The sequence below is a fragment of the Barbus barbus genome, assembly GCF_936440315.1.
Source record: "Barbus barbus genome assembly, chromosome: 19".
NCBI classification, from domain to species: Eukaryota; Metazoa; Chordata; class Actinopteri; order Cypriniformes; family Cyprinidae; genus Barbus; species Barbus barbus.
In genome coordinates this window covers 22,871,276-22,898,285 of record NC_136747.1, presented here as the reverse complement: position 1 = coordinate 22,898,285, position 27,010 = coordinate 22,871,276, and the positions used below count along the sequence as shown (strand labels likewise).

Genomic DNA, 27,010 nt, shown 5'->3' with positions numbered 1-27,010 from the left:
TGTTCATTTTGAAGATGGCGATAAATATCATTGCAGATGTTAAATTTAAAATGCAAAACATTACCAGCACAGTTCAAACAACAATTGAACAAAAAAACAACATTTTGTAAGTACTTGTGAAGCATTATGTAAAATGTATATATAATTTTGACGTAGTATTCAATTACAGTTATTTTCATCATGATGTAGAGATGCCATCGCAAAAATGAATAAAATGGATAGAGACAACAAAAGAAAGGAAACCATTGGTGTTTTTGGAAGGACAGGAGAAGGAAAGAGCTCCCTTTTAAGTGCAATCCTGGGGAAACAAGATCTCTTACCGTCTGGTTGTTTTGGTGCCTGTACATCTGTTGTAACTCAGGTGGAAGCCAACCTGACTGACTCCAACTACACAGCAGAGATCGAACTCATCTCTAAAGAGGTTCTTTTTAACATTCAAACAAAAAACTCTATTTCTTTCACAATGTGTGTATACAGTCTTTTGTTTGTTTTGTTTGCCAGGAATGGGAAAATGAGATTTCTTCAACTGATAGCAGGAGCGAAGAAAGAATCACTGCACTGTATGGAAATGATGCAAATAACAAAACACTGGAAGAACTTAAGGAAGATGACAAATATGCTGAAATTGATAACCTTCTGTCTGCCACGAAAAAAACTATTTCACACACTGAAGTAAGGGGTAAATACATACTGTATGTAGACACATGACACCTGGCCACACTTTTAGTTCACTAAATATTTTCAGGGTACATTTGATTTAGAAATTCTGTTTGTCAAGGCACTATAGCTTTAAATCATGTCTGAAAAAAACTATTGAACATTTGCACCGATACTGGCCAAGACAAAACATACCGTTATAACTAAGCTCTGCTCTGATGTCAACTCGTCGTCTGGATGATAAAAGTCATTAAGACTATTCAAATTTAAGAAGGAAAATTTAATTCAATGTTATTTACTTCAACAGTTCTCTGAATTTAAAAAAGATGTTGCATGTTACGTACAACACAATGCATCACGTTCTGGTGGCTGCTACTGGCCGCTTGTGAAGAGCGTGACGATCAAGATTCCAGATTGTCGTGAACTCCTGGAATACATTGTGCTTCTTGATATTCCTGGGACTGGAGACTGCAACAAGATAAGAGATGACCTGTGGAAAACTGTAAACACTACACTCTTTTAAAAACACTTAAAATTTGAAAATTCTGTCATAATTTACTACCCTTGTCATTCCAAACCAGTATGAGTTTCTTTCTTCTGTGAAATACAAAAGTAGGATTTTGAAGAATAGTTGTATTGACAGCTCTTTTTCATACAGTTAAAATGAATGAGGACTGAGAATTTAAAGGGCACAAAAGACACACTAAAAGTAGCATAAAAGTGTCTCAAAACACGTGCATTTAGTTACAAATATTCTCAAGCCATATGGCAATTTTGTGAGACAGACTAAAAGTCCCTTTATGTACAAAAACTCTCCTTGGCTTGCAGCATCCACAAGAGAAGTAGTGAGCTCTGATTCATGAACAAATCATTCTGTTGATTCATGAGGATGATAGTATTGGGTGGCAGAATTTTCATTTTTGGGTGAAGTATTCCTTTAACATTGGAATACATATAAAAATTCAACATAAGCAAATGTGTAATACTAGAGGTTTGCCAGATATGCACATATTTTATTCAGTTTTTATTTTTGAATTCCATAGAAACTGAGAGAGTGCTCTTCTGTGTGGGTTGTAAGTGATATTAGTCGAGCAATCACTGACAGAGACCCCTGGGGTATAATACAGGACTGCATTCAAGACCTGGGACCAGGAGGACAGTGCAAAAACGTTAACTTCATCTGTACCAAGACCGATGTCATTAATTCAGATGAATATCTAAGGTTAGAATAAAGAGATCTTTGTCAATAATCTGCATTTCTTTCAACATAACATATTAACTTAATTAATAATTGTTTTTACTTTTTCATTTCAGTTCTTTTTTAATTATTTAATGCATTGTATTTATTTATTTTAGATTTGAACGCCACTCTGGAGATGAAATTTCTGGTTTGGTAAATTTACAAGCAAATATATTTTTCTGTATTATTCTAATGCAGTCTTCTAAACTTTAGTGAGCTATTTGCTGTCTGCAATTTATGACTTATTTTGATGACAGTCAAAAGCTGTATAAAATATGTAAACAAAATTCAAGATCTACAAAATCCAGAAATGCCTGATATGACTCACTGGCTAATTTTAAATTTCCAACTAGTTTACATTGCTATCTTGCTCACTATCATCCACTAAATCAGACATAATTTATAGGCACTTCATTTGATTTGTAACATAATTTTTTCCCCCCAGGATTTGACAACATGGTGCATATATGATAGGAACAGCTGTGCAAAGGAAACTGTGAAAAAGAAGTTTGAAAGTCTTGAAATCATGGTATATATGTAAACACAAACATTCTTATTCTTATTCTTAGTCTTAGTCTTAGTCTTAGTCTTAGTCTTAGTCTTACTCTTACTCTTATTCAGAAATCAAAAGCCAGATTCATCGCTGATGTTTTCACTGTCAGCTCCAAAACATACTTAGATAAAAATCCACATCTGGAACCGACTGAAACAGGTTATCAAGTAAAATCAGAAAAACAAAAAGTTTGTTTTTGTGTCTTATTACTCTCTATTCATTTAAATATTGTTGCCAATTATCTGCAGAAATACCAAAACTTCAAGAATGTTTGAAGAACACTAACAAGAGAATTAAACGAGAACTGACCAGAGATTATGTCAATGAAGCGAAGGGAGTTTTGTCCTTCATTCAAAGCATCCACCTAGATACAGATGAAAAAATGGTATGAGTCAGAATTACTAATATTTCACTTAAAGATGTCTTCTTAAATAAGATTTTTTTTTTACAGTTATTTACTGCTACATTTCTTTGGGTTTTAGGTGGAGATAAATGGTCGAGTCCATAAAAATTTGAAGGAGAATATAGCAAAGGCACTGAAGGAGTTGGATTGTCATTTTGACTCACTTTACAAGATTATGAATCAATGTCTTTCAAAAGGTGTGGAGAAATCAGTGGAACTGTGTGTTGATGCCAAAAACTCCATGATTGCTTCTGTAAGTGTGATGCTGTTGTATGTGAAATGTTGAAAATGTTTTCTGGGGTTTCTATCTGCAGTGATATTTTTGCTTTCTGAATCAGGTTGCACCTAACGATAAGAGGGGATTCCATAAAACCCTTCAAGCATTGTACAAGAATAAAGGATGCTATTGGCCAAAAAACTGGGATGCACCCCTAGACCTAAACATGTGCTTGGCCAAACACATGCATGACAACATCGATGCTGAGTTTAATTTAATTTTTCCGTATGTTCTGTCATTCCCTATACACTATATACCTTCAGTTGAGAAAAACAAAAACAATTTAGAATGTTAGGTCATCAGTGCATTGAAATATACAGTCAGGTCCATATATATTTGGACACCGACACAATTTTCATAATTTTGGCTCTGTATGTCACCAGAACAGAATTAAAAATAAAACAATCAAGATGAAATTGAAGTGCAGACTTTAAGCTTTAATTCAAGGGCTGGAACAAAAATATAACATAAAATGCTTAGGAATTACAGTCATTTTTATACACAGTCCTTCCATTTTCAGGGGCTCAAATGTAATTGGACAAATAAATATAATCATAAATAAAATGTACATTTTTGATATTTTGTTGAGAATAAGTCTGGAACTCATGGACATCACTAGAGACTGGGTTTCCTCCTTTGAAATGCTTTGCCAGGCCTTTACTGCAGCTGACTTCAGTTGTTGTTTGTTTGTGGGTCTTTCTGCCTTTAGTTTTGTCTTCAGCAAGTGACATGCATGTTCAATCAGGTTGAAATCAGTAGATTGACTTGGCTATTGCAGAATATTCCACAATCACACTGCTCCACCATATTTCACAGCTGATATTTAATGCTTTGGATCATGAGCTGTTCCAAGCCTTCTCCAGACTTTTTTTTCTTCCCGTCATTCTGGTAGAGGTTGCTCTTAATTTCAGCTGACCAAACAATGCTTTTCCAGAAGTGGTCTGGCTTTTTAAATTTTTTTTTGGCAAAGTCTAATCTGGCCTTGTTTGCAGCTTGTGGTGAACCCTCTGTATTTTCTCTCGTGAAGTCTTCTCTTGATTTTAGATTTTGACAGTGACATGCCTACCTCTGGGAGAGTGTTCTTCACTTGGTGGGATGTTGTGAAAGGGTTTTACTTTACCATGGAAAGGAAGGCGCTGTGCAACCGTCCACATCCTGGGGGAGCTCAATTGTGCAGCCGATGTGCTCTCACGACATCTCACGCTCCCCGGAGAATGGCTATCCCGAGACAATCCGGCTGTTCTGGAGTCGATTCAGGGAAGCTCAAGTGAACCTGGTTGCCTCCCACAGTCAGTTGTATGACTCCCTGACTGAGGCCCCCTCGGCACAGACACACTGGTGCACAGCTGGCCTTGGGCTCTACGCAAGTATGCGTTTCCCCCAGTGAGCCTTCTTGCACAGACACTGTGCAAGGTCAGTGAGGATGAGGAACAGGTCCTGCCAGTTGCGCCATTTTGGCTCACCCGTTCCTGGTTTTCGGAACTCATGCTCCTCATGACAGCACCTCCTGGTGCATCCCTCTGAGGAAGGACCTCCATGTTGGTTCCTGGATGAAACGTGGCAGACTTAAGGGTTTTGTCCACCGGCGGTGGAAGACACTTTCACTCAGGCCAGAGCCCTCTCTACAAGGTGAGCTCTTACCTTGGGGTGGAGTCTGTTTGCAATCTGGTGTTCTTCTCACGGAGAGGACCCCCGAAGATGCACGATTGGAGTAGTGCTTTCTTCCCTTCAAGGAAGGTTGGAGCATAGGCTGTTACCCTACACCTTGAAAGTGTATGTAGCTGCTATCGAAGCACATTTTGATGCAATGGACGACCGGTCCCTGTGAAAGCGTGATCTCAACGTGAGGTTCCTGAGGGGTGCCAGGAGGTTGCAACCTCCTAGGCCACCTCTGGTGCCCTCCTGGGATCACTCTATTATCCTGGCTGGACGGAGGTCAGCAGAAAGGGAAGGCTGTCTTCAAGGAGAGGTTGGCCCACTGGATAGTGGATGTTATCGCCTTGGTGTACCAATCTCAAGGCGAGCTGTGCCTGGGTCAGTCCATATCAGTGTCTCCACATGCCACCTGCCTTCGGGCAGGATGTGGCCTCCGTAGCACCCTTCTCCAGAAGGCTCGCTTCCCTGTCGTTACTGCCAAGCTGTAACAACAAATAGGAAAGACTTGAAGCAATCTTTTCTTGAAGGTCGAAATCCCTTCTAATTTCTGTGGTGAAAGGAACAGCAGCTTGGCTATCACCAGCAGTGATGTACTCACCTGTGGTCCCTGTGGGTACCAAGGTCAGCGAATTTGGGCTGGGGCGATGGGAAGGTTATGACCTTTGCATGGCATTTGTCTGTCACGCGGTTGCTTGTCAACATTTGCTATGCCATAAGATTGTAACAGGGTTCAGGTTATGGCGTTCTCCATGGAGCCCATAATGTTGTCACTCTACATAACTCGTAATGACCGACAGATAGGGAATGTTTCGGTTACGTATGTAACCCTCGTTCCCTGATGGAGGGAACAGAGACGTTATGTCCCCTTGCTACAACCTTGAACCATCGCTGGTGGCCAAGGACAAGTTCTCGGCTCCTCAGCGTAAAACCTGATAAGTGGCTACACCTGTCGCCTATTTATACCCGTATTAGCGGGGAGTGTCTCAGGTATGCAAAATCAATTAGCCAGTATTCATTGGCATTTTCTCTTAATTGATGTAGAAATAACAAAAGAATAATCCACACCTGTCCATGAAACAGCTTTTGAGTCAATTGTCCAATTAATTATGGTCCCTTGAAAAAAAAAAGGGGGGGGGGGGGGGGTACATATTAAAGCGTTGTAATTCCTTAACCTTTCCTCCAATTCTGATGAGAATACCCTCAAATTAAAGTATAGATATGTATAGTATAGATATGTATACAAATATGTAATCAGTAGTGATGCGTGAATTTGTTACAAATTACAATAGTGACACAAAATTACAGCATATAAACTAACTGTGAACTCATGATATTCAAAGGCCTTTAATACAATAATTCAGGTGACTTGAACAGTCTAGGATGACCTATTAGTACCCATTTGGTCATTTGTCATTAAAATTATATTTTTTTGCCTCATTACTACAGTGCTGATGCCAATAACAAATCAGGAATGTCAGTTCAAGAGCAGATCGATAAGTTCAGTATCATCCAAAATGGCACTGCTTACTCACCATCTTCCATGATATATCACATGGAAAACATCATTAAATCAGAGGTGATGTGTTTCTTTGTTTTTTTTCTTTCAACTTATATTTATACATCATGTATCTACAGGTAGCTCTATTTCAATGAATGATTACTTAAGTGGAAGCAGCAAAGTATCTTTATACCAATCTCATTGTCTCCAAAAAAATAACACATTGTCATGTCTCAAATGTTAACATGCAAAGGCCTTCTCAAGCAGAGGGCCCCCTTTTTTTAAAAAGAGTTTTAAAAGATTGAAATGCAATTGGGTAACAGGCCACTAATAATTATCTGCTTTATCTCATGATTAGGAAATCAAAGTGAAGGCATTGCTCAAGAGAGAAGTTGTTCATAAAAAGAAGAAAATCTATTCATCAATCCAAACAACAATTCAGAATCAAATGACTGCTGGCTATGAACGTAAATAAACATTTAAAACAACATGCAAATTAAAAATTATTTAACTGCTGCCCACATGGGGTTGTACAAATTTGAATGAATATTAAATGTTACTTAATACAGAAGCTACAAAGTTGAAAGGAAATGACGCCATGGATAAGAGGGAGAAAATAATAATGAAAACAATTGAACTGTTCAAACACAGCATGTTCAAAGATGCAAAAATGGAAGTTCTGAATCAGTTCATGGACTTAAAAGTATTTGTATTTCACAAATTCTCAATTTTGTTTAAATATTTGCTGCTTCTCTCTGAAGATACTTACAAACAACACAAAATTGTCTTATTTTGCTATATACCTTGACTATGTATATTCTGTTGTTTCCTTCTAAAGGAGCATATATGCAAGACCCTTGAATCTGAGCTAAAGAGATCAGTGGAAAGCTCACTTTCACAAACCACCAAAACCATCCTTATGGGTAAGAGAGAATTAAATAACAAGAAAATTTGTTTTAATGATCTGCTGCATAGTAAACTACTTGAGTGATTACTCTGAATATTGGCCTTGTCTAATTCATCGCAAACATTAAGACTGGCTGAAGAAAAAAAAAGAAAAAAAATCAGGTAATGTCTTTTTTAGATGTCTCCAATGAGATCGAAAAGCTGGAGAGACTGTCAAGGAAGCTATCTGACTGAGGTCATCATTTAAAGGCAAGGATAAGAGCAACAGCATCTCAACATTTTCAAGTTATTTCAAGTTATTTTCCATAAATGTCTTTGTATTATAAAGCACACCTAAAACTCTGCAGGAGTAAACTGTATTTTTTTTATATATATCCCCAATTCTTTCAATTGTTGGACCAAACTTTTAACTAATTGCATTAATCTTTATTAATATAATTCATCTTTTATTATCTGTGTCCTGTCCTATTGCTGTCTTTCTGTTGCACTGTGGAGCTTCTGTCACTAAAACAAATTCCTTGTATGTGTAAACATACCTGGCCAATAAAGCTCATTCTGATTCTGATTCTGATTAAAGTTATATACAAGTTGAATTCCTTAATAACAGCAATAGTCTACACCACAAAATAAGTTTTTGTATTAAACAACTAAACATATAGGCTAAAGTAGAATATTCATACAGTATGTATTGTAACTTGCTTGTAGTTCACCGATTGTGATTGTTTAAATTCTAAATTCAGTTCATTCTCAGAAGCGTGAGCGTTATTTAGTGTATACAGTACATCATTTCAAGTTGTCTAAATTCATATTAGTTTGGGAAAGGACCACAAGCCAGGACTTGAACTCGAGTAGCCCAAAGCGCAATGACACTATATGGTGGCATGCTGCCCACGAGCAGAGATGGGCAGTATTTCAAATACATCTATTTAAAATATGTATTTGAAATACAAAATACTATTTTGTATTTAAATACCACTGAAAAAGATCAAATGTATTTTGTATTTAAATACATTTAATCTTAGTATTTTTGTATTTTCAAAATACATAAAATACTTTTTGCCAATCAACCTCTTTATTAGACTGCGGAATTCCTGTATCAACTACTTCAGACATGCCACTTTCATTCATGTGAGCTGCAGCTGTATGACTCCATCTAGAATTGGATAAGCAAGTTTTCATTGTTGATGATTCTGGATTTTCAGTCAAATGCATGCCGTTTTGGTGTGTATAAAGCATACAAAATGCTTGAAATGGTTATTGGTGTGCATGATTTTAACATTAAAACAAGGTGATCTTGCTTTTGTGGGAGAACACCTGTCCCAGCAGCAACTGTTTTCCCCACCACAATGTTTACGGCCTGCACAACTTGGGTATAAAATTATCTCAGGGTTTGCCAGTAGAAAATATGACAAAGGCAATCAATTTCCAACTAGAAAACTCATATTTACAAAAAAAAAAATAAAAGAATAAAAATACTGATTGCTGTGAAGGCAGGATAAGATTGTCAGGTGTGGGAGAAGGGATGAGAGCAAGGACTCACTTGCGGGAGGAAATAGGGCTTTATTAATAATAAAATAAAATCATCAAACAAAAACTACCCCGTAGGGGGAAAACAGACTGGCAAGGACACCAGGCGCACACACACAACATTCAATGACAAACTGGCACAGGACTGCAAACACAAGGAGATTATGAAGGGAGCAAATGAGGAGGGTAACGAGATTACACAGATGGGGCAAATTAACCAATAATTAGGAAACAAGGTGGGTGGGGTCAAGATAATTGACATGAGAGCACATGGCACATAGAACCAGACAAGACAAGTCATGTGCTCACACGAAACAAAAACACAAGCACATGGCCAGCAAAACAAAATCACTAGCCATGTGCAAAACAGGAAATTAACACGCAGCTAATGATGAGGAGACTCATAAGCCGCATGTTCACAAAACATGACAAACATGAAAGCACGCAGCCAGTGAAAAAACACAAGCTGCGTGCAACACAGAACAAAACAAAACAAGAGAAAGAACCGAACTCGAACCGCGTGCCGAACAAAACACACACACATGGACAGAGGAGCGCACGGCCCGAGCGAACTCGAAACCGCACGCTCCCACAGCAAGAACAAACCTTTGTCAAAAATTTTGACAAGCTCAGGAACAAATTCTCTTCCAGTGATCCTGCTTCAGTGTGGAGAGGAATGAAGGACATCACCAGCTACAAAACACCACCCCCCAGCACTCTGGAGAATCAAGTAGTAATTGCATCATCCACAGACCTACAGAGCAAATAGGTCTGTGGATGATGCAGTCAACATGGGACTGCACTTCATCCTGCAGCATCTGGACAGACCAGGGACTTATGTGAGGATCCTGTTTGTGGACTTCAGCTCTGCTTTTAACACCATTATCACGGAAACCCTTCAAAATAAACTAACTCAACTCTCCATCCCCACCTCCGTCTGCCAGTGGATCAACAGCTTCCTGACAGACAGACAGCAGTTAGTAAAGCTTGGTAAATTCACATCCAGCACTCAAACTATCAGCACTGGAGCTCCTCAGGGCTGCGTTCACTCCCCACTGCTCTTCTCCCTCTACACCAACGACTGCACATCTAAAGACCCCTCTGTCAAGCCCCTGAAGTTTGCAGATGACACCACACTGATTGGCCTCCTCCAGGACGGTGACGAGTCTGCTTACAGACAGGAGGTTAAGGAGCTAGCTGTCTGGTGCAGTCTCAACAACCTGGAGCTTAACACGCTCAAAACTGTGGAGATGATCGTGGACTTCAGGAGAAACCCCCCTGCTCTCCCCTCACTCACCATCATGAACAGCACTGTGACTGCAGTGGAGTCATTCAGATTCCTGGGCACCACCATCTCTCAGGACCTGAAGTGGGACATTCACACTGACTCCATTGTCAGGAAGGCCCAGCAGAGGTTGTACTTTCTTCGCCAGCTGAGGAAGTTCAACCTGCCACAGGACTTACTGAAACAGTTCTACTCCGCCATCATTGAATCCATCCTCTGCACCTCAATAACTGTCTGGTTCAGCTCAGCTACCAAATCTGACCTCAGAAGACTACGGAGGGTAGTCCGGACTGCTGAGCGAATCATTGGTACAACCCTCCCCACTCTCCAAGAACTGTACTTATCCAGGGTGAGCAAAAGGGCTGACAAAATCACTCTGGACCCCTCACATCCAGCACACTCCCTCTTTGAACTGTTACCGTCTGGTCGACGCTACAGAGCTCTGTGCACCAGAACGACCAGACACAGGAACAGTTTCTTCCCTCAGTCAATACATCTCATGAACACTCAACAATAAACGTGGAACACACAACTAATACATTATCCATTCACCACACTCACTTATTTTATTTTTATTTTTCTCATTTCTAATTTGCACATACTTGACCTGTACATACATAGTTGTCTATATTATATATTATATATTGTGTATTGTTTTTTTTTTGCTTTTTGCTGCTTTGTACATTGGTTATTGGCTATTTCTTGTTATTTTGTTTTTATTACCTGTGTCCTGTCCTGTTACTGTCTTTCTGTTGCACTGTGGAGCTTCTGTCACTAAAACAAATTCCTTGTATGTGTAAACATACTTGGCCAATAAAGCTCATTCTGATTCTGATTTGGAAGGGTCATGAAAAATAATGTTGAGCTCTGCTCTGATTGGCTGTTTTAAAGTGCGGCTCAAGGTTGATTTCTGCTCTGATTCACAGTGCTGCTCATTTCAGTAGCTCACAAAGCAGGAAGGAAAATATATATTTCAATACTTTCTCTTGCAGTCATATCGTTGGTAATTATGTATATAAATGCAGGCATCAGGGAGCCACTATTAATATGCGGGGCATTGAAACTGCTTTCGAATGCATGATAGCTTTTTACTTTCACTTTCGAGATTTGTAATGGCACATGCTCTGTGTAAACTACAGCGGCAGTACTTACCACAGATTTCACAAGATCAGATGCTTGTCAGTGGTGCTCAGGATCTGTAAATCTTTCGCCATCATCCTCAGTCATCTCTCTTTACTCTGTTTATGTGGTAAGTGAACTCTTATGTACTGTAATGTAACAGGCTACGGTTAGCAAGGAGCTAACCATGTCCCTGTAGGTTATTTACTTTCTGTGCCTTTCTGAATACAGGCACCAATCCATCAATGCACTTAACAATACCCTGCACAGCCTGAAGATAACATTTATTTCCATGATCTGCCATTTTCGCTATTGTCCTCGATTGTTTCTTCACAATACCTGCAGAACTTCTGATGATTTGGCTGTGCTGGTCCAGCTGGCCAGGAACATGGGCGGGTATATGCAAATGTTGGGGGCGTACATATTAGTGATCCTGACTGTAACGTCATAGTCAGTGTTATGTTCTGATTTGCCTATTTTTCATAATGCACGAGATTTACACAAGGAGGAGGAAACAATGGTGTTTTTGGCTCACGGTATGTCATTTCCATGTACAGAACTGTTATTATTCAACTATGCCAAGGTAAATATAGTTTTCCATTCCATGGCACCTTTAAATGTGTGGCATTTAATGTGTAATGTTGGGGAATTACAGTTAAACCCCAAGGACCAGGTATGATGAACAAAGACCAGGAGTCAGAGATGCGATAAATTAAAGAAAAATTTACTGAATAACATAGTTTGCAGTTTCATCAGCAGAAGTCAGCTTCAACACTCGCACGGAGTTCGTAGGCTGCTCTGCTTTACAATACAAAAATCACCACAATTATACCCTGACAGAGGTTGCTAATTGCGTCAATGCATAAGTCAGCAAAATTCTGATTGGTTCCAAAACCTAGATAAACGTAGACAATTTCCACATATTGACGCAAGCTTTCCACATATGGACGCAAGCTTGAAGCATATCTTTTGATGACTATTTTAGTGACAAGTGATCAGAGGTCTCTCCAGAGACGTATATCTGAGACGCTGGACATCTGCAGCCGAACGTTTGTCCTGGACTGTCTGAGCTTCTCCCTGTACAGATACTAACACACATACGCAGAGAAACACTTATCTTACTTCAAGGTTGCCTCAGCCCTAAACCTTATCAGGCATGGTCACACACACACATTTATCAGTCTAACGTAGAAACGAGTGCAGATCCGTGTGCACAAATCAATTTAAGACAGATCTCACGTGCGATTTATGAAACATTCGTATGCCGCCAATCCCATCATACGAAAGATCGTACATTGATAAATGTGGCTTCTGAAAACAACCGTCATTTGAATATTAGGCAACGCCCCTAAAAACACCCCGGTTCAGAAGCCTGGCCCCTAGAGTTTACTACACGGAGAAACATAATCCGGCCAAAAAGAGCAAGTAGGCTAACCTAATGAAAGAGAAATTGATCTTACTCCAAAAACACCCTTTAACCTTATAATTGCAAACAATGGCATTAATTTATATGTATATTAAATACCAGTAAATATAATGAAAAATTTATAAACATCTCTCTCAGTCAACATCCAAATGTTTCCATTTTTGCCATGTAACATTTGGTTGCTAAACTATTATCTGTGATGTAAACAAGGCTTTGTACTTCACTTGAGTTCCATATCCAGGTAAAATATCACCTTCACATGCGCAATAATAATAATAATTAATTACATTTATATAGCGCTTTTCTGCTTTTCTAAGCACTCAAAGCGCTCTACATTGTGAGGGGTGGTGTCTCCTCATCCACCACCAGTGTGCAGCATCCACCTGGATGATGCGACGGTAGCCATAGTGTGCCAGAACGCCCACCACACACCAGCTTACTGGTGGAGAGGAGACAGAGTGATGAAGCCAATCAGTGTATGTTTCGCATGTATCAGCAATAAATGTTTGTTTCGGCGCTGAAAGCTGATTTTACAGTGGACCTGGTAAATTGTGCAGTGTAACATTTATGTTTGGTTGACTGCATTTTAGTTTGACTGAAATGTCAAGTTAGTAACGCTGAAATGTTGTGTGTGTGCGTTTGAGGCACCTGCGTGATCACCGAGGAGTTAAATGAAGTAAAAAAAAAAGTTATAGAAAAAATAAAATGCATTAAGAGTGTCACAAAACGGCCTATACTTGTCGCACTGTTTTTTTTCTTTTGTTAATCTGTTAATTAAGAGCAATATATTTCGTGTAGCCATATTTATTTTATTCATTTTATAATTTCTGCTTTTCTCCATTCACAGAAGCTCTGCAGGTGTGTGATACGACAATGTGTGATTCCTCACGGTCTGTTGTTTATGGTGCTATTTGAGCATAAAGCTAAAGCCCTGAAAGGAAAAAAAGAAGAAGCTTCGTTTGTCGATTTAGGAAAATAATCTAAATGAACAAAATGCTGTCATTATACAATTCTCCGAAATTCTCTATGCTGCACGCAAGTTCAGTCTAACTCAAAAACTTGCATACACGAGCTCAGACCTGAAGTGAGATTTGATCGTAGCCACCTCACGCCCATATCGATAAATTCCAGGTTTTGCGTAGAAACGACCGTACGCCCAAATTTCGGTCGTACGTTTCGTAAATGAGGCCTAATGAGATCAGCTTCTTAGAGAGTAAAAAGGCAGACTAAAGCCATATTCAACTTATTCTCTATCATGCATAAATGTAACTTCGATTAATAATTATTCAAGAAATATTATAATTAATATTATTATGAAGGCCATTGTAGATCTGTGATCCACTCCCTCAAGTACTCTCATAATGGACAGTGTTCAGTGTTAAAATGCTTTCTCCTATCCCACTTTAATATCCAGAGATAACCATAAGTCATTTGTAGACTGACTTCCTTGAAGTATGTACACACTCATAATATACAGTATAATCAACATTTGAAGTGCATCAAAACCTTTCATCAAAGTTGTCCTAAAACCAAAACAATACCTGTTCTTGTCTTTGATGAACTTTTTTGATCCACTTCAAATGTTGACTACTGTACATTGTCCCAAAGCAGCAAAAACATAGTGCTTCACAAACAGGGACGTGCACAGAGGGGTTGCTCAGGTTGCCCTGGCAACTGCCCATATGCCCTTTTCGACTCACGTTGCCCTTCCGAGGAAAAAAACAACAACATCGTACAATGGATGCAGATTTTCACGTAGGCCTAGATTAATAATAATAAAAAAAAAAAAAAAAAAAAATCAGTAGGGGAAGGGCAAACTCTGTTTACGTGGCTGCTGCAGCGCTGCACGTGAGGGGCACCTGAGCTGAGCCTGCATGAGCGGGCGCGAGATTGTCGCGGTTGTCGGGTGAGGCGTCTCATATGGAGCGATTTTTGTGCCGATATTTATCAAACAAATCCAGTGTTTTGCAAATAAACACAATCTGCTTTGCAAAAAAAACTCAACTTTCAAACAAACGCAAAGTGATTTTCAAATACAAAACTCTATTTGAGAGAAAATGCAGAGGTGTGGACAAATATATGTATTGTGTGTTACAACTGTGAGACTCATTTGCCTTTTTATGAGGAAACTTGGCTTGATTTTCTCACAAATGCGACAGGCTGATTTTCTCACACGAGTGCGGGCTGATTTTCTCACATGTGCAATTGAGCAACTTTCTTTTCCAAAACAGCAGATGGCGCTGTCGGTCAATTTATGCTAGTCTCCCGAGACCTGAAACACCTCTTTACCTTTTCAGACCAATATGAGTGGGGAACAGGTTAGTTTCTGTCTTACTAGATCTATAATTAACCATTTAGATATAGATTTTCACAAAGTGACCCTACTACAGTGTCAGTGAAATTCACAACAAGTGCTGCAAAGTTGTTAACATGATTGATTAGTTCAAAAATCAGAGGTGAGGAGGCACATAGGGCAGGTAGGCCTAAGTGATGATCACCAAATATGAGATGAGAGGACCATGCTAGAAAGTATAGGGTTAAAGAGCTGCATGCTAGATAATTGTAATCTAAAAAAACAATGGCTATTTTAGAGGATTTCAAAGATCTTGCCTGAGCAGAACATAATGACTTGATAGGATATTGATAGGGATATTGATGTAGGGATTTTCATGACTCAGGTCATGTTTTTCTGTGTTATTATTAGTAGTAGTTAAGGTGATTGAGTGCTGTATTTCAGTGTTTTACTTCTTTGTGTATATATATTTTAATAAAGATCCTGTTATTCTCAGTCCTTCATATAGCCCGTGAGTTGTTGTTTTTTTTCTCGCGCCCGCTCATGCAGGCTCAGCTCAGGTGCCCCTCACGTGCAGCGGTGCAGCAGCCACGTAAACAGAGTTTGCCCTTCCCCTACTGACTTTCACTTTCGGTGCCCGAATAGAAGTGAATGAGGCTTTTCGATTTTTTTTTTTAATTATTATTATTAATCTAGGCCTACGTGAAAATCTGCATCCATTGTACGATGTTGTTGTTTTTTTCCTCGGAAGGGCAACGTGAGTCGAAAAGGGCATATGGGCAGTTGCCAGGGCAACCTGAGCAACCCCCCTGTGCACGTCCCTGCCTTAATGCAACATTTGTCAGCACTTGTTTATGAGTTCTAATTCAGAACAATCGCAATAAAAAAGTCCTTTTACTGTGTTCTAGCCTGTTGTCTGTCACATGTCACAAAGGGACCCAGAGGCAAAGGCAAGTCAAACAGAGAATTTATTGTTCACATAATGAACTCAGGCAGTTGTACAGTGTACAGTTGTACAGTTGTACAGTGTACAATAATATTATTCCTACTCAGTAGTTCAGGAGGTGGTCTGTTTTCATTGATGTCAAAATGTTCATCACTCTCTAACAAACCAGATATAGCTGTATTGATGATTCCAATATGACTAACAATACCCCTGTGCCATAATTGCAGAGGGGTTTGTCCTCTTTCAGTTAACAGTCCATGGTTATTCCACATGTCCCTAAATCCCCTAACTGCCCTCTGGATCCGAGGTAAGTAAATCAAATGCAAACAAAATACATGAAGCTCACACAGAAAGTCTAGTATACCTTGGTCCTCCATGAAAGTAAACAAGCCAGAATAATAATATGAAACAACTCTGTTCAGCTCTGCCCATAAAGGTTCGATCCGTTGATCATGCACACTGCGGCCCGTGATGACACTTCCTCTATTTAGTCCTCTTCTATTTAACATGTAATGTGCATTCTCAATGTTTTCCATGCCATGGTCGCATGATGGCAATCCAAACCCTTGATGGCAACCCTTGATGGCAATCCAAAGTTTTCTCCTAGATTTGAAAAATGTATTTGTTTGTGTGACCACAACAGTAAGTCTGTAAAGTAACTAGTAAAATTTGAATTCTTATTATCAACCATGACATCACTCACAGAAATCAAATTCTTAACATCAAAAACAAAACTGAGTTCTTGACATCTCTAATTGTATTTTCACTAGATGAATAGCACAATTATATTTAACATAGTGCCCTGGGGCACCAGCCAATAGGGGGGCACCAAGTGATTAAGATGATGACAAGACCTTTAAAATATTTTTCATGTTTTGTATATATATAGCTTCAAAGATGTCTACTTGCGTGTTTTTGAGTAATGTATTGCAGACATATGTTGATTCCTTGAATGCAATGTTAATCAGAATCCACTCAAAATACTGGAGTTTTGTTCATTGCCGAGTTATGCATGACAAAGTGTAGATGGGGTGTAAATAAGAGATTCGTTGTGCAGTGTAGAGAACTTCATTGATTATAATGGAGCTTTGTGAGATCGCAATGAACTGAAGTGAGTGACAGCTTTTCAAGATTATTAAGGGAGTTTGCAAATGTGATATTAAATTAATACAACAGTCCAATAAACAATAAGTTAATATTAAGTGATGTACATTGAATGACTTTAACAATATTGCCTGATTTTTCTCTATTTCGTCAAGGAAACAGTTTCAAACAGTCACAGCTGAGCCGCTGCACATCTCCATTCAAAAACAGAGTGCTTCGTTCCTGAATGATTCAGCCGTTCAAACGAATCAATTGAATGAATGATTCAGTGATAAAATCAGTGACTTGCCGCCACCTGCTGGCAGTTTTATTTTTGTTTTTAAAGTGTCATTTCAGTTATTTAAATAATTTAAATCAAACAATAGTTCTATATTCAAAATGTTATATTTAAAACATTAATCTCACAACATTGTTATGAATTTAAAACATCCATGCCACCTCTGAGCCTCTGTAAATGTCTGTACCTTATAAATTTACCTACATGCCACTTTTGTGTTCTTCTGTGCCACCTTTGTAGTGGAAACTAATTTGGTTAATATTGATTTCTTTTGATTGGTAACTTATTCTTCTTATTCTACCAGTTTTTTTTTTTTTTTTTTTATTAGAAATTTTGGAAAAGCTTAAATATAGATTTTTGAATTTGGCATAATGACACACTTTTACTAAAATTTAAAAAAAAAAAAAAATGCCCTTGTAAATTACTTTAAGGAGTCAAATTCAGAAGGTACTCCTGAACTTTTGACAGTCCTCTTAACTTTTTTTAGATTAACACACTACACTGTGTTAATCCGGGCCTGTGTATATCATTTCCATATCCAGAAGTCTTACTATTCAGCTATGCCAAGGTAAATACAGTTTTCCATTCTATGGCACCTTTTTAAAAACAGTCACAGTTTTTGGCATACATGATACACCTTTATGGTCGTTTCTGTTTTATGACAAGCGTTACATGCTGCTGTACTTTGCACACACTCCCACACACATCCTGTAAGCTGAGATATCCTGTGTGAACAAAAGTAAATTCATTGATGTAGTTAGACACGTCTTATAACGTCTTGACGAGCAGCATGAAGAGGAAAACAGCTCTTTAGATTACAGTCTCAAGATACAACTGACACCTGAGATTCTTGTGACACAAATACACAGACGAAGAATAGGGTAAGCTTACATGTAATTGTTTATTCTGGTCCATGAAATTCTCTGTTTATATACTGTGGTGGTGGGGAGGATGGAGGAGAATGTCAGTGTCATAAACTGCAATCGTAAAAGAGAAAGTCCAGTACATATATACTCCAGGTGTCAAGCTGTGATTAGCCAGAGTTATGCATGAATGTCTTCACATTAGTCTTCCTGGTAGAACCTTTGCTGACGCTTTCATTTCTGTATCTTGGATGCTCTTGCATGCATGCTCTTGTTTTCTTCTTTGTAAGATGGCAGAAGTGACCCAACCCGAAACTGTAATGCCTGAGCTCAAAAAAGTTTCTCGTACGCAAGCGAAAAGTTTCTTGTGAGCATGCAAAACGCTTCTCCTGCCAAGTTCCTCGTGAGCAGGAGAGCAAGCTTCTCACGCAAAACCTTTCTCTTGTGCACGCGATTTGTATTTATTTTTTGCCAATGTCCCTTTAGGAGTTCCGTAGGATAGACACTAAAAGAAAGTGGAATCATAAATCATCTGACTCAAGTACAGAGACACCTCTGACAGGAGGCAAGTAAAATCTGAATCTGTCTGCCTTTAATCTGTGGAAGCATATGTGTAGCAAAATTCAATTTGAAATGTAATATACAAAATGGCAATGCAATATGTAAAATGGCAATGTATTTCTGTATTTAAATGGACATTTTCCCATGCATAATATGCAACATTTAGTGCAAAATGAAAATAAAAATTCAATTATATAATTTAAATTTGCCATTTTCTACACTAGTTTAAATATGCAAATTAAAAACATATTTTAAAGCTTTATAAGTTGCAAAATTAAAATTAAAATGTATTACCCAAATTGATTAGATATGTTTACTTGTTCAAGCAAAACCTGTGGCAAAATTATAATTTAAATGCTGTTTTCCCTAAATGCATTTAGACTTAGGGCTCTGCAACAGGACGCACAATAGGTCAATATTCACCTTTAACCAAACGCTTTTCACCTGCCTCAGCATCTCTCACCGTTTACACTCGGATTGATGCACATAAGCAAACAGACAGTGCTATTCTATTTACTTATTTACTACCTTAGCTTATATTTTATTACTCTTTATTACTATCACAATCTAGAACTTCCTCTGATGGTGAGACAATTAAATTCTGTTATAATCAGAACAAAAAAGTTCTTAAAACATTGGTGAGACAAAATGGATAATCTTTAATGATAATATATGTTCTTTCCCCTCCAGGACTTTACATCGACCTTACAATGGCTAGCCAAGGTATAAAAATGAAAGATTATAATAGTACAATCTGTGATTAAGGACAAATAATGAGTTGAATTCTCTGATAGGTACTAAAAGAAAACGAGATCATGAATCATCCAACTCGACTGTAGAGACACCACTGACAACAGGTAAATAAAATTTGAATCTGTCCACCTCTATTTTGTATTAGTAACTAATCAATTAGTTGCATATAGAAGGTCTGCAAAATTTAGACATGCACACCTATGAATGGGATGCACACTTATGAGTGGGATGAATTCTCTGATAGGTATTAAAAGAAAACGAGATCATGAATCATCCAACTCGACTGTAGAGACACCACTGACAACAGGTAAGTAAAATCTGAATCTGTCTACCTCTATTCTGTACTAGTAACTAATCAATTAGTTGCCTATAAAAGGTCTGCAGAATTTAGACATGCACACTAACTTAAAAAGGTCATATCACATTACACTATATTTTCAAAACGTTTTGTCATACATAGCATCATGGGGACGTAACTCTCTTCTTTGTTGTACACAGATATGATCATGGAGAATGCAAGGAAAATTCTGCAAAGAGTCACTAACTCAGATCAAATCGATAAATGCAGCATGAAGAAAGAAACCATAGGGATTTTTGGAAAATCAGGAGAAGGAAAGAGCTCTCTTTTAAGTGCAATCTTGGGGAAACAGGATCTCTTACCGTCTGGTTGTTTTGGTGCCTGTACAGCTGTTCTTACTCTGGTGGAAGCCAATCTGATTGACTCCAATTACACAGCAGAGATCGAACTCTTCTCTAAAGAGGTTTCCTCATTTACCCTACCATGCCTTTAATGAGAGTTCTTTATAAATATGTAAATAAACCAGACTGAACAGAACAGAACAAAGCCTTATTTTTCTCTGTACTGTGTGCTTTGTACTTCTGCAGGAGTGGGAGAAACAGCTCAATGATGTTTTTAGTGTTAGAGAAGATGAAAGTGAGGACAGGAATGAGGAGTTGATTGAAATTGCTGTCGAAAAGGTCACTGCGCTCTATGGAGATAATGCAGACCAGAAAACATTAGAAGAGCTCAAGAATGATGAAAAATTTGCCAAGATTGAACATTTTTTGTCTACTAGTAAGAAAATAATCTCAAACAGTAATGTAAGTTTTAGAAGACTGTTTAATATTTAACATATTACATGTATATTGCATTGTTAATTTGGATTTCAGCAAAATAAAACAAAGCTATTTAACAGCTCTCTGAATTTACCAACGATGTTGCAAGTTTCATACAACACAGTGAGTCAAGTCCTGGTGACTGGTACTGGCCGCTTGTGAAGAGCGTGACAATCAAGATACCAGACTGTCATGAACTCCTGGAACACATTGTTCTTCTTGATCTTCCTGGGACTGGAGACTGCAACAAGACTAGAGATGACCTGTGGAAATCTGTAAATATAGTTTTTCATTCTTTTCAAAGGAACATTTTGTCATATACACTGTAGAACCACACAATAAATCTATTTTGCCACTATGAACCATAACTGTCCTATTTTAAATCTTGTAGAAACTGTCAGAGTGCTCTTCTGTGTGGATTGTAAGTAATATCAGTCGAGCAATCACTGACAGAAACCCCTGGGGGATATTAAAACACTGCATTGAAGAACTGGGACCGGGAGGAAAATGCAAAAGCATCAACTTCATCTGTACAAAGAGTGATGATATCAATCCAGGAGCTTATATGAGGTATTTTGTGAATATTATAGGACATGAAGGACTGGGAAGTGGTCTAATTTTGAGTAATTACAGTAATCTAGTAGTAAGCATGCAACACTTCACAACTTTTTAATATTATTTTTCAGATCTGCACGGATTCCAAGAGACCAAATCCCAGATGACAAGGTTTGGAAAATGTAGAAGGACTGTACTAGAAGTGTTTCTGTAGTATTGCCCCTTTGTTTTCATAGACCAGTATAATTTATCTGACAGTTTCCCCTGTAAGTCTGTACTGCTGGTTTTACTTGTTAGTGAGTGCTCTGTGACACTTTTTAAGGTGTCCTTGTTACACGTTACATCTACTCACTATTATAATAACAATTAATTATGATTATGTATAATTATATGCAAGTAACCCTAAGCCAAACCCTAATCCTAACCATATAGCAAGTGCATGTAGTTAATTAAAATTACTCAGTAGTTAAATGAATAATTACACTGTAACAAGGACACCTTAAATAGTGTAACCACGAGCTCATATCACTGTAACTGCAATTTAATGAATGTAATAATCTACTGAAATGAAAAGGAGAATCTGTATAGTACATAATCAACCCATGAATCAGATTTTACAATATACCTACAGTATATGCATACAAATGTATGTGTGCGTGTGAGTTTATTTTGTTTTTAATTATTCTTTAGGATCAGAAAAAACCATGCATACTTCATAGAAATGAACTTGCCAAGACAAAGGTCAAAGAAAAGTTTGAAAATTCTGAAATCAAGGTATTAATTCTCGCCTAATTTTCTTTGTTACATTTACTTTTTAAAATCTCTACTGATATGTTTTTTTTTTCTTTTTAGAAAATATTCAACACTGACAATCAGTTTCAAGTTTTTACTGTGAGTTCCAATGCATTCTTTGACTGCAATTTAAATCTGGAATCAAGTGAAACAGGTAAACTATCCTCTGTTTATTGCTTTTATTTTACCTCTTTATTCATTCATGTCAAAAAATAATCATGCCAAACTGTTGCTTGCATATTTTTAATCACAAGTTAAAATATCTAATAAAGTGAGATCAAATGTGTCCAAATCGCATCCTTGTGTTTATTTGTAGAAATCCCAAAGCTGCAGGATGATCTGAGGACTCTTAACAAGAGCATTAACAGGGAACTGACCAGAGAATATGTCAATAAAGCAAAGGGACATTTGTCCTTGATCCAAAGTGGCCAGTTTGATAAATACAAGAAAACGGTACAGAGTCTGAATTAGAAATGCTAGAATTAGTGAGTCTTCAGAATGCTGTCATTGTGTATTATTCTTTAATTCACTGCTTTTGTATGGATGTGTTTTAGATTGAAATGAAAGTCAATGAATTTGAGAAGAACCTAATGAAGTCAATAACTGAACTGGACAAATATTTTGTCAACATTTATAATGATCTGGAGCAGCATCTCTCAAAGGGAGTGGAAGAATCAGAGAAATCCTGCGTTGCTTCCACAGAGAAATTAATAGCACCTGTGAGTGTGATTCAAATATTTTGCACCATTTTAATGATCACTGTCCTTTTAATTCTGGTAGATTTTTTTTCTTTGTTACTCAGAATATACATGGAAGGGGGTTCCATAAAGTTCTTGGAGCTATGTGCAAGAGCATCGGCCACTATTGGTCTAAAAATTGGGATGTGGTTCTAGACCTGAACAAGACATTGGCACAACATTTGCACAAATGCATTTATAGTGATTTCTGTCAGATTTTTCCGTAAGTTTTGTTTTATCATTCCATTTCTAGTCTCTCTTTGTGTAGTTTAGAATAAAATGCAAGAAACTATTTGTATTGCTTATTGTTGAGTTTTAGGGCATTAACATGATCAAGTTTTTAATTAACATTATTGTTAATTATATTATTGGCATTTTGTTTACAAATTTTTAACATTAAATTGGGGTACAAACAAACACAGCTTGTAAACATGGGCCAGCTGTAGATTACATGTAGAGCAATAAACCAGTAAATAAGAAAATTGGGTGTAGTTTTACTGTGGCAGATTATTTGTGCTAGATTAATTTGAAGTGTTTTCTCTAGGAAACAACACCCTTATGTTTGTTACACATGATATCATGCAGGTCCCAAATGAGTGGGTTTGTACTGGTTTTCCTTCTAGTGATGGGTTATTTAGGCCAGTTGTATACACTCTGTAAAGGACAAAAAGAAATGATTTGCTCACCTCCCAGGGCCATTCTGGTCTGAATCTTTTGTTAATTTGCCACTATATGACAACCGCACACTGTAAAACCCGACAAGTCACAGTTACTCAAACATAATTTTCTCTGGGCTTTTGAGTTGTAACAAATGTTCAAGGAACAACTAACACAAATGTCAAGGGTCAAGAGCCAACTAAAGCAGACACTGATCTCTAACATGATTACTTCAAATGAAACAATAAATCAACATCTAAACCTTAGTTAATTCTTAATAAGATCTTCTGTAGATGGCTGACAGAAATAAAGTCAGTCTGCTTATTAATAAGTGGAGCTGGGGATGCTGTTTGTGGGGTTGTTTAATCAGATTTTGAGAGATTAAATGTATTTTATTTCAGTTGATTTCATCTAAGGCTATTTCTTCAGTGATTCTGTTTGTTAACAGCTGGTATTCATCACTAATGCTCAATCAGCACTTAATTAATCACTTAATTACTTAACTGCAAGTTTTAAAACTTACATGGTTTAAGCCAAGGGGAATTTGTTTACTCAAACGATTTGAGTTACCCTTACTTTTTGGGTTTTACAGTGCATAGGTTAGATAATAGCAATATAAAGCAAACTTTGTGTTTAGGAATTTAGCCTTTCCCATTTCCTTCCAGTAATTCTCAGATTATATATCAAGGATTACAATTATATTCTGTAAAATGTTTTTAAAATAAACTGTAAATGGTTTTTCTTTTGTCTGCAGTCTGAGTGGAAAAACAGGAAAGTCAGTGCAGGAACAGATTGATAAATTCAGTATCATCCAGAGTGACTCTGATTACCCCAGCTCTGACATACTGCATTACATTCACAACTTCATCAAAATAGAGGTGAGTTCAGCTGTCCTCTTGGTGACACTAATGGGTCGTACTCTGGCCCTGATCCTCTATGTCTGTCTTCGGGTGAAGTCTATGTGAATCCTCATAACTCATATTTAAGCAGGATGTATTTATTACAATGCAGTAAGCACTGAAATACCTCAGACAAACTTTTAATGTAAAACTGACATACTTAATGTTTGTATATTTTTCTGACTTTTTCGTGTTTTTCCACTTTTGAAAGGAAACCAAACTGAAGGCAGCGCTCAACAGAGACATTGTTGACATTAAGAAGGGCATCTACTCATCAATACAGATAACCATTATGACGGAAATGGCTTCTTGTTATCAGCGTAAGCTTGCATGAAGAGTTACAATTAATCACAAATTATGTTAATGTACATTGTTATTTAGTGCAGAAAAGAAAACACCTTTTATTAATAAAAAAAAGCCACTCAGCATGTCACAAAACAATACTTTCATGAAACGCACATCCAAGAAATAATGTATTTCCTTGTTCTGATGTGTCTCTTTGAAAAAGAAAATGAATGAATACAGATTATTGGGTAACACTTTATTTTATGGTTACATCTAGCATGCATATTACTAGAATATTAGCCACATATTAGTGCTAATTAAGCACATATTAATGCCTTATTCTACACCCCTAATCCTACCCAATACCTAAACTTAACAACTACCTTACTAACTATTAATAAGCAGCAAATTAAGAATTTATTGAGGGAAAAATCTTCTTAGTTAATAGTTAACAAGTGTTACCTATTCTAAAGTGTGACCGATTATTGCTTATTTTAGAAGCTGCAGCTGTGAGAGGAACAGGATCCATGAAGAAAATGCAAGAACTGTTAATAACCACAGTTGATAATAAAAAACAATACATGTTCAACAAAGCAAAAATGGAAATGCTTAAAAAGTTCAGTGACTTAAAGGTAGTGATCTCACTTTAATTAAGACGATACTGTATTCAGCTGTACAATGACTAAAGTCAAATGGAATCTTCTCTTGTTTCTTTGTAAAGCTGGGCATATTGAGTACTCTTGAAAATGAACTACAGAAAGTAATAGAATGCTCACAATCACAAATCAGCAAAAAGACAAGGATTGGTGAGAATGTAATACCACTACACCCCAGAAGCAAGAGTTGAAACAAACAATGTTTTGCAATCTGAAATATTGACTGATTCTTTTTGGTCATTTCCTCATGTAATATCTTGTTACATTTCTTTTCTAGATGTCTCCAGAGAGATTGAAGAGCTGGAGAGACTTCTGGAGCAACTATCCGACTGATGGTCATTGTACAACAAGAAGCCCGAGAGAAACGGCACAAATCACAAAGGAAACATAACAACTGTGCAACAAGTGTAATATTTTTAGCCAATGTTTTCTTTAGTTTTATTACTTTTTTCTGTACATTTGATTGGTGGAAGATGTATTTTATCTTAAGTTGCTCATTTAAATACAATTTCTGAACTTTGGGTTTTATTTTGGAGTGCATGATACACAAATATTATACTGATTATTTATCTTTATTATAACTGTTTTATAGCAAGACATGGAAATTACATTTACAAACATAGCTGTCTAATTTTCAAGAACCTTAAAACATTTTATACATTTATAGACTGGAATGTAACTGCAAAGGTCTTTCTGATTCATATGCAGTAGTGACAGTTAAAATAGGCTGTCGAGATATGTCTAATTTCTTAATGTATTTACAGTGTTTGAACAGCTTTAAGCATTAAAGTCAGAATGAAAAATAAATTCTTTTCTTGCCTATTTTGAAGAGACATAAACAAGAAAAAAGCAGGACATATAAAGCGTATAAAGTTTATTCATTTCTGCATTGTTGGTGGGGAAAGATTGAAATGTTAAAACGAAACATTACTTATGTAACATGTATTCCTTGCCATGTGACACAAAACATGTTTTTTAGACCTATGCTGTGACTACAATAGAACCACTAATACACTATACACTACATACACTAAAACCACAAAATAAAATCACAAATCTTCAGTAATATCCAAATATTCAGAATCCATAAGATTGCACAGAACAGACCCAGTTTAAGTCTTATTACATATTAAAAAATTGGCACCTCAAGAAGCTTCATGGCAATTATATCAAATGGCCCTCCATTGTGTTTAATGTTTGAGAACATAGTTATGAATGGATTTGGATGGGTCTCTGTGAGCTCTCTTTGTTTCACCCACTGCTGCTGCATCCAGAGGTCCAACGGAATTTTTATGGCGGTCACAGGCCAAAACCTAAGGAATCAGTCTGTTGGTGGGTGAAGGGGCAGAAACTGCATTTTGACCAATGAGAAGTCTTGTCCTTCCCGGGCTTTGTACCAAAGGTCTTCTTCTTGCCCTCTAAGAGGCGTCTGGCTGTTGTCCTGGCATCTTTATCAGATGGCATTGGACAGTTTACTTATGTTAGTCCACCAAGATCCAATCAAAATGTAGCAAATCTTTGTCCACTATTTTGGTAAGAGAGGGGCCCCGCCATAAACTGGGCCCTGGAATGTGCTGTCCACTGCACAACTATGCCTAGGTGATGTCACCATGCCCCTCAAATCCAAAACGAGCCATTTTTGGAGTTTGATTATATAAATGTTTAGTTTATAATGAGGAGGATGCTTTAAGCTATCAAACTTGCAGGATGTTTTAATGGTACAGACCTCTTTTATGCCAAAAGATCAAGGCAAATTTGATTTCTCATGTCATGACCCCTTTAATCTCTTTCTGTGGCTTAGCATAATGCAGACAACCCAGATTTCAAGTTCTCTCTCACCCGTAGTTTTACAGGTAAAATATCTGTCAAGGCTTGGAGGTTTTGGGCCCAAGGATGTGATTAAGAATATTATGCAGCATGTCCTAACAAATGATCTGGTTAAGCACTTTAACTGACAGGGGAGCGGAGA

The 27,010-nt window shown here is 37.4% G+C and overlaps 1 protein-coding gene across 1 annotated transcript; it reads left to right on the top strand.

Annotated features, from left to right (window-relative positions):
- LOC306885814 (nuclear GTPase SLIP-GC-like) lies at nucleotides 1-25,839 on the top strand. Its single transcript, XM_079442598.1, has 30 exons — nucleotides 1-106; nucleotides 190-421; nucleotides 502-672; nucleotides 965-1,159; nucleotides 1,701-1,879; nucleotides 2,014-2,050; nucleotides 2,343-2,426; nucleotides 2,699-2,719; nucleotides 4,308-4,513; nucleotides 4,632-4,759; nucleotides 18,014-18,048; nucleotides 18,517-18,595; nucleotides 19,282-19,314; nucleotides 19,386-19,448; nucleotides 19,589-19,651; nucleotides 19,843-20,105; nucleotides 20,230-20,445; nucleotides 20,541-20,735; nucleotides 20,852-21,030; nucleotides 21,147-21,186; nucleotides 21,706-21,789; nucleotides 21,868-21,961; nucleotides 22,124-22,260; nucleotides 22,362-22,526; nucleotides 22,610-22,767; nucleotides 23,956-24,079; nucleotides 24,312-24,420; nucleotides 24,884-25,017; nucleotides 25,107-25,191; nucleotides 25,319-25,839. The coding sequence occupies exons 1-30, from the start codon at nucleotides 15-17 to the stop codon at nucleotides 25,372-25,374; spliced, it is 3,657 nt and encodes a 1,218-aa protein (XP_079298724.1). The 5' UTR covers nucleotides 1-14; the 3' UTR covers nucleotides 25,375-25,839.
- Nucleotides 25,840-27,010: the final 1,171 nt, after the last annotated feature.

What these genes read in the sequence shown, in the direction of transcription:
- LOC306885814 (XM_079442598.1), top strand. Translation starts at nt 15, where the DNA reads ATGGCGATAAATATCATTGCAGATGTTAAATTTAAAATGCAAAACATT. An exon ending in CCTTACAATGGCTAGCCAAG is followed by an intron (nt 19,315 to 19,385) that starts GTATAAAAATGA and finishes ATTCTCTGATAG; the next exon opens with GTACTAAAAGAAAACGAGAT. An exon ending in TCTGGAATCAAGTGAAACAG is followed by an intron (nt 21,962 to 22,123) that starts GTAAACTATCCT and finishes GTTTATTTGTAG; the next exon opens with AAATCCCAAAGCTGCAGGAT.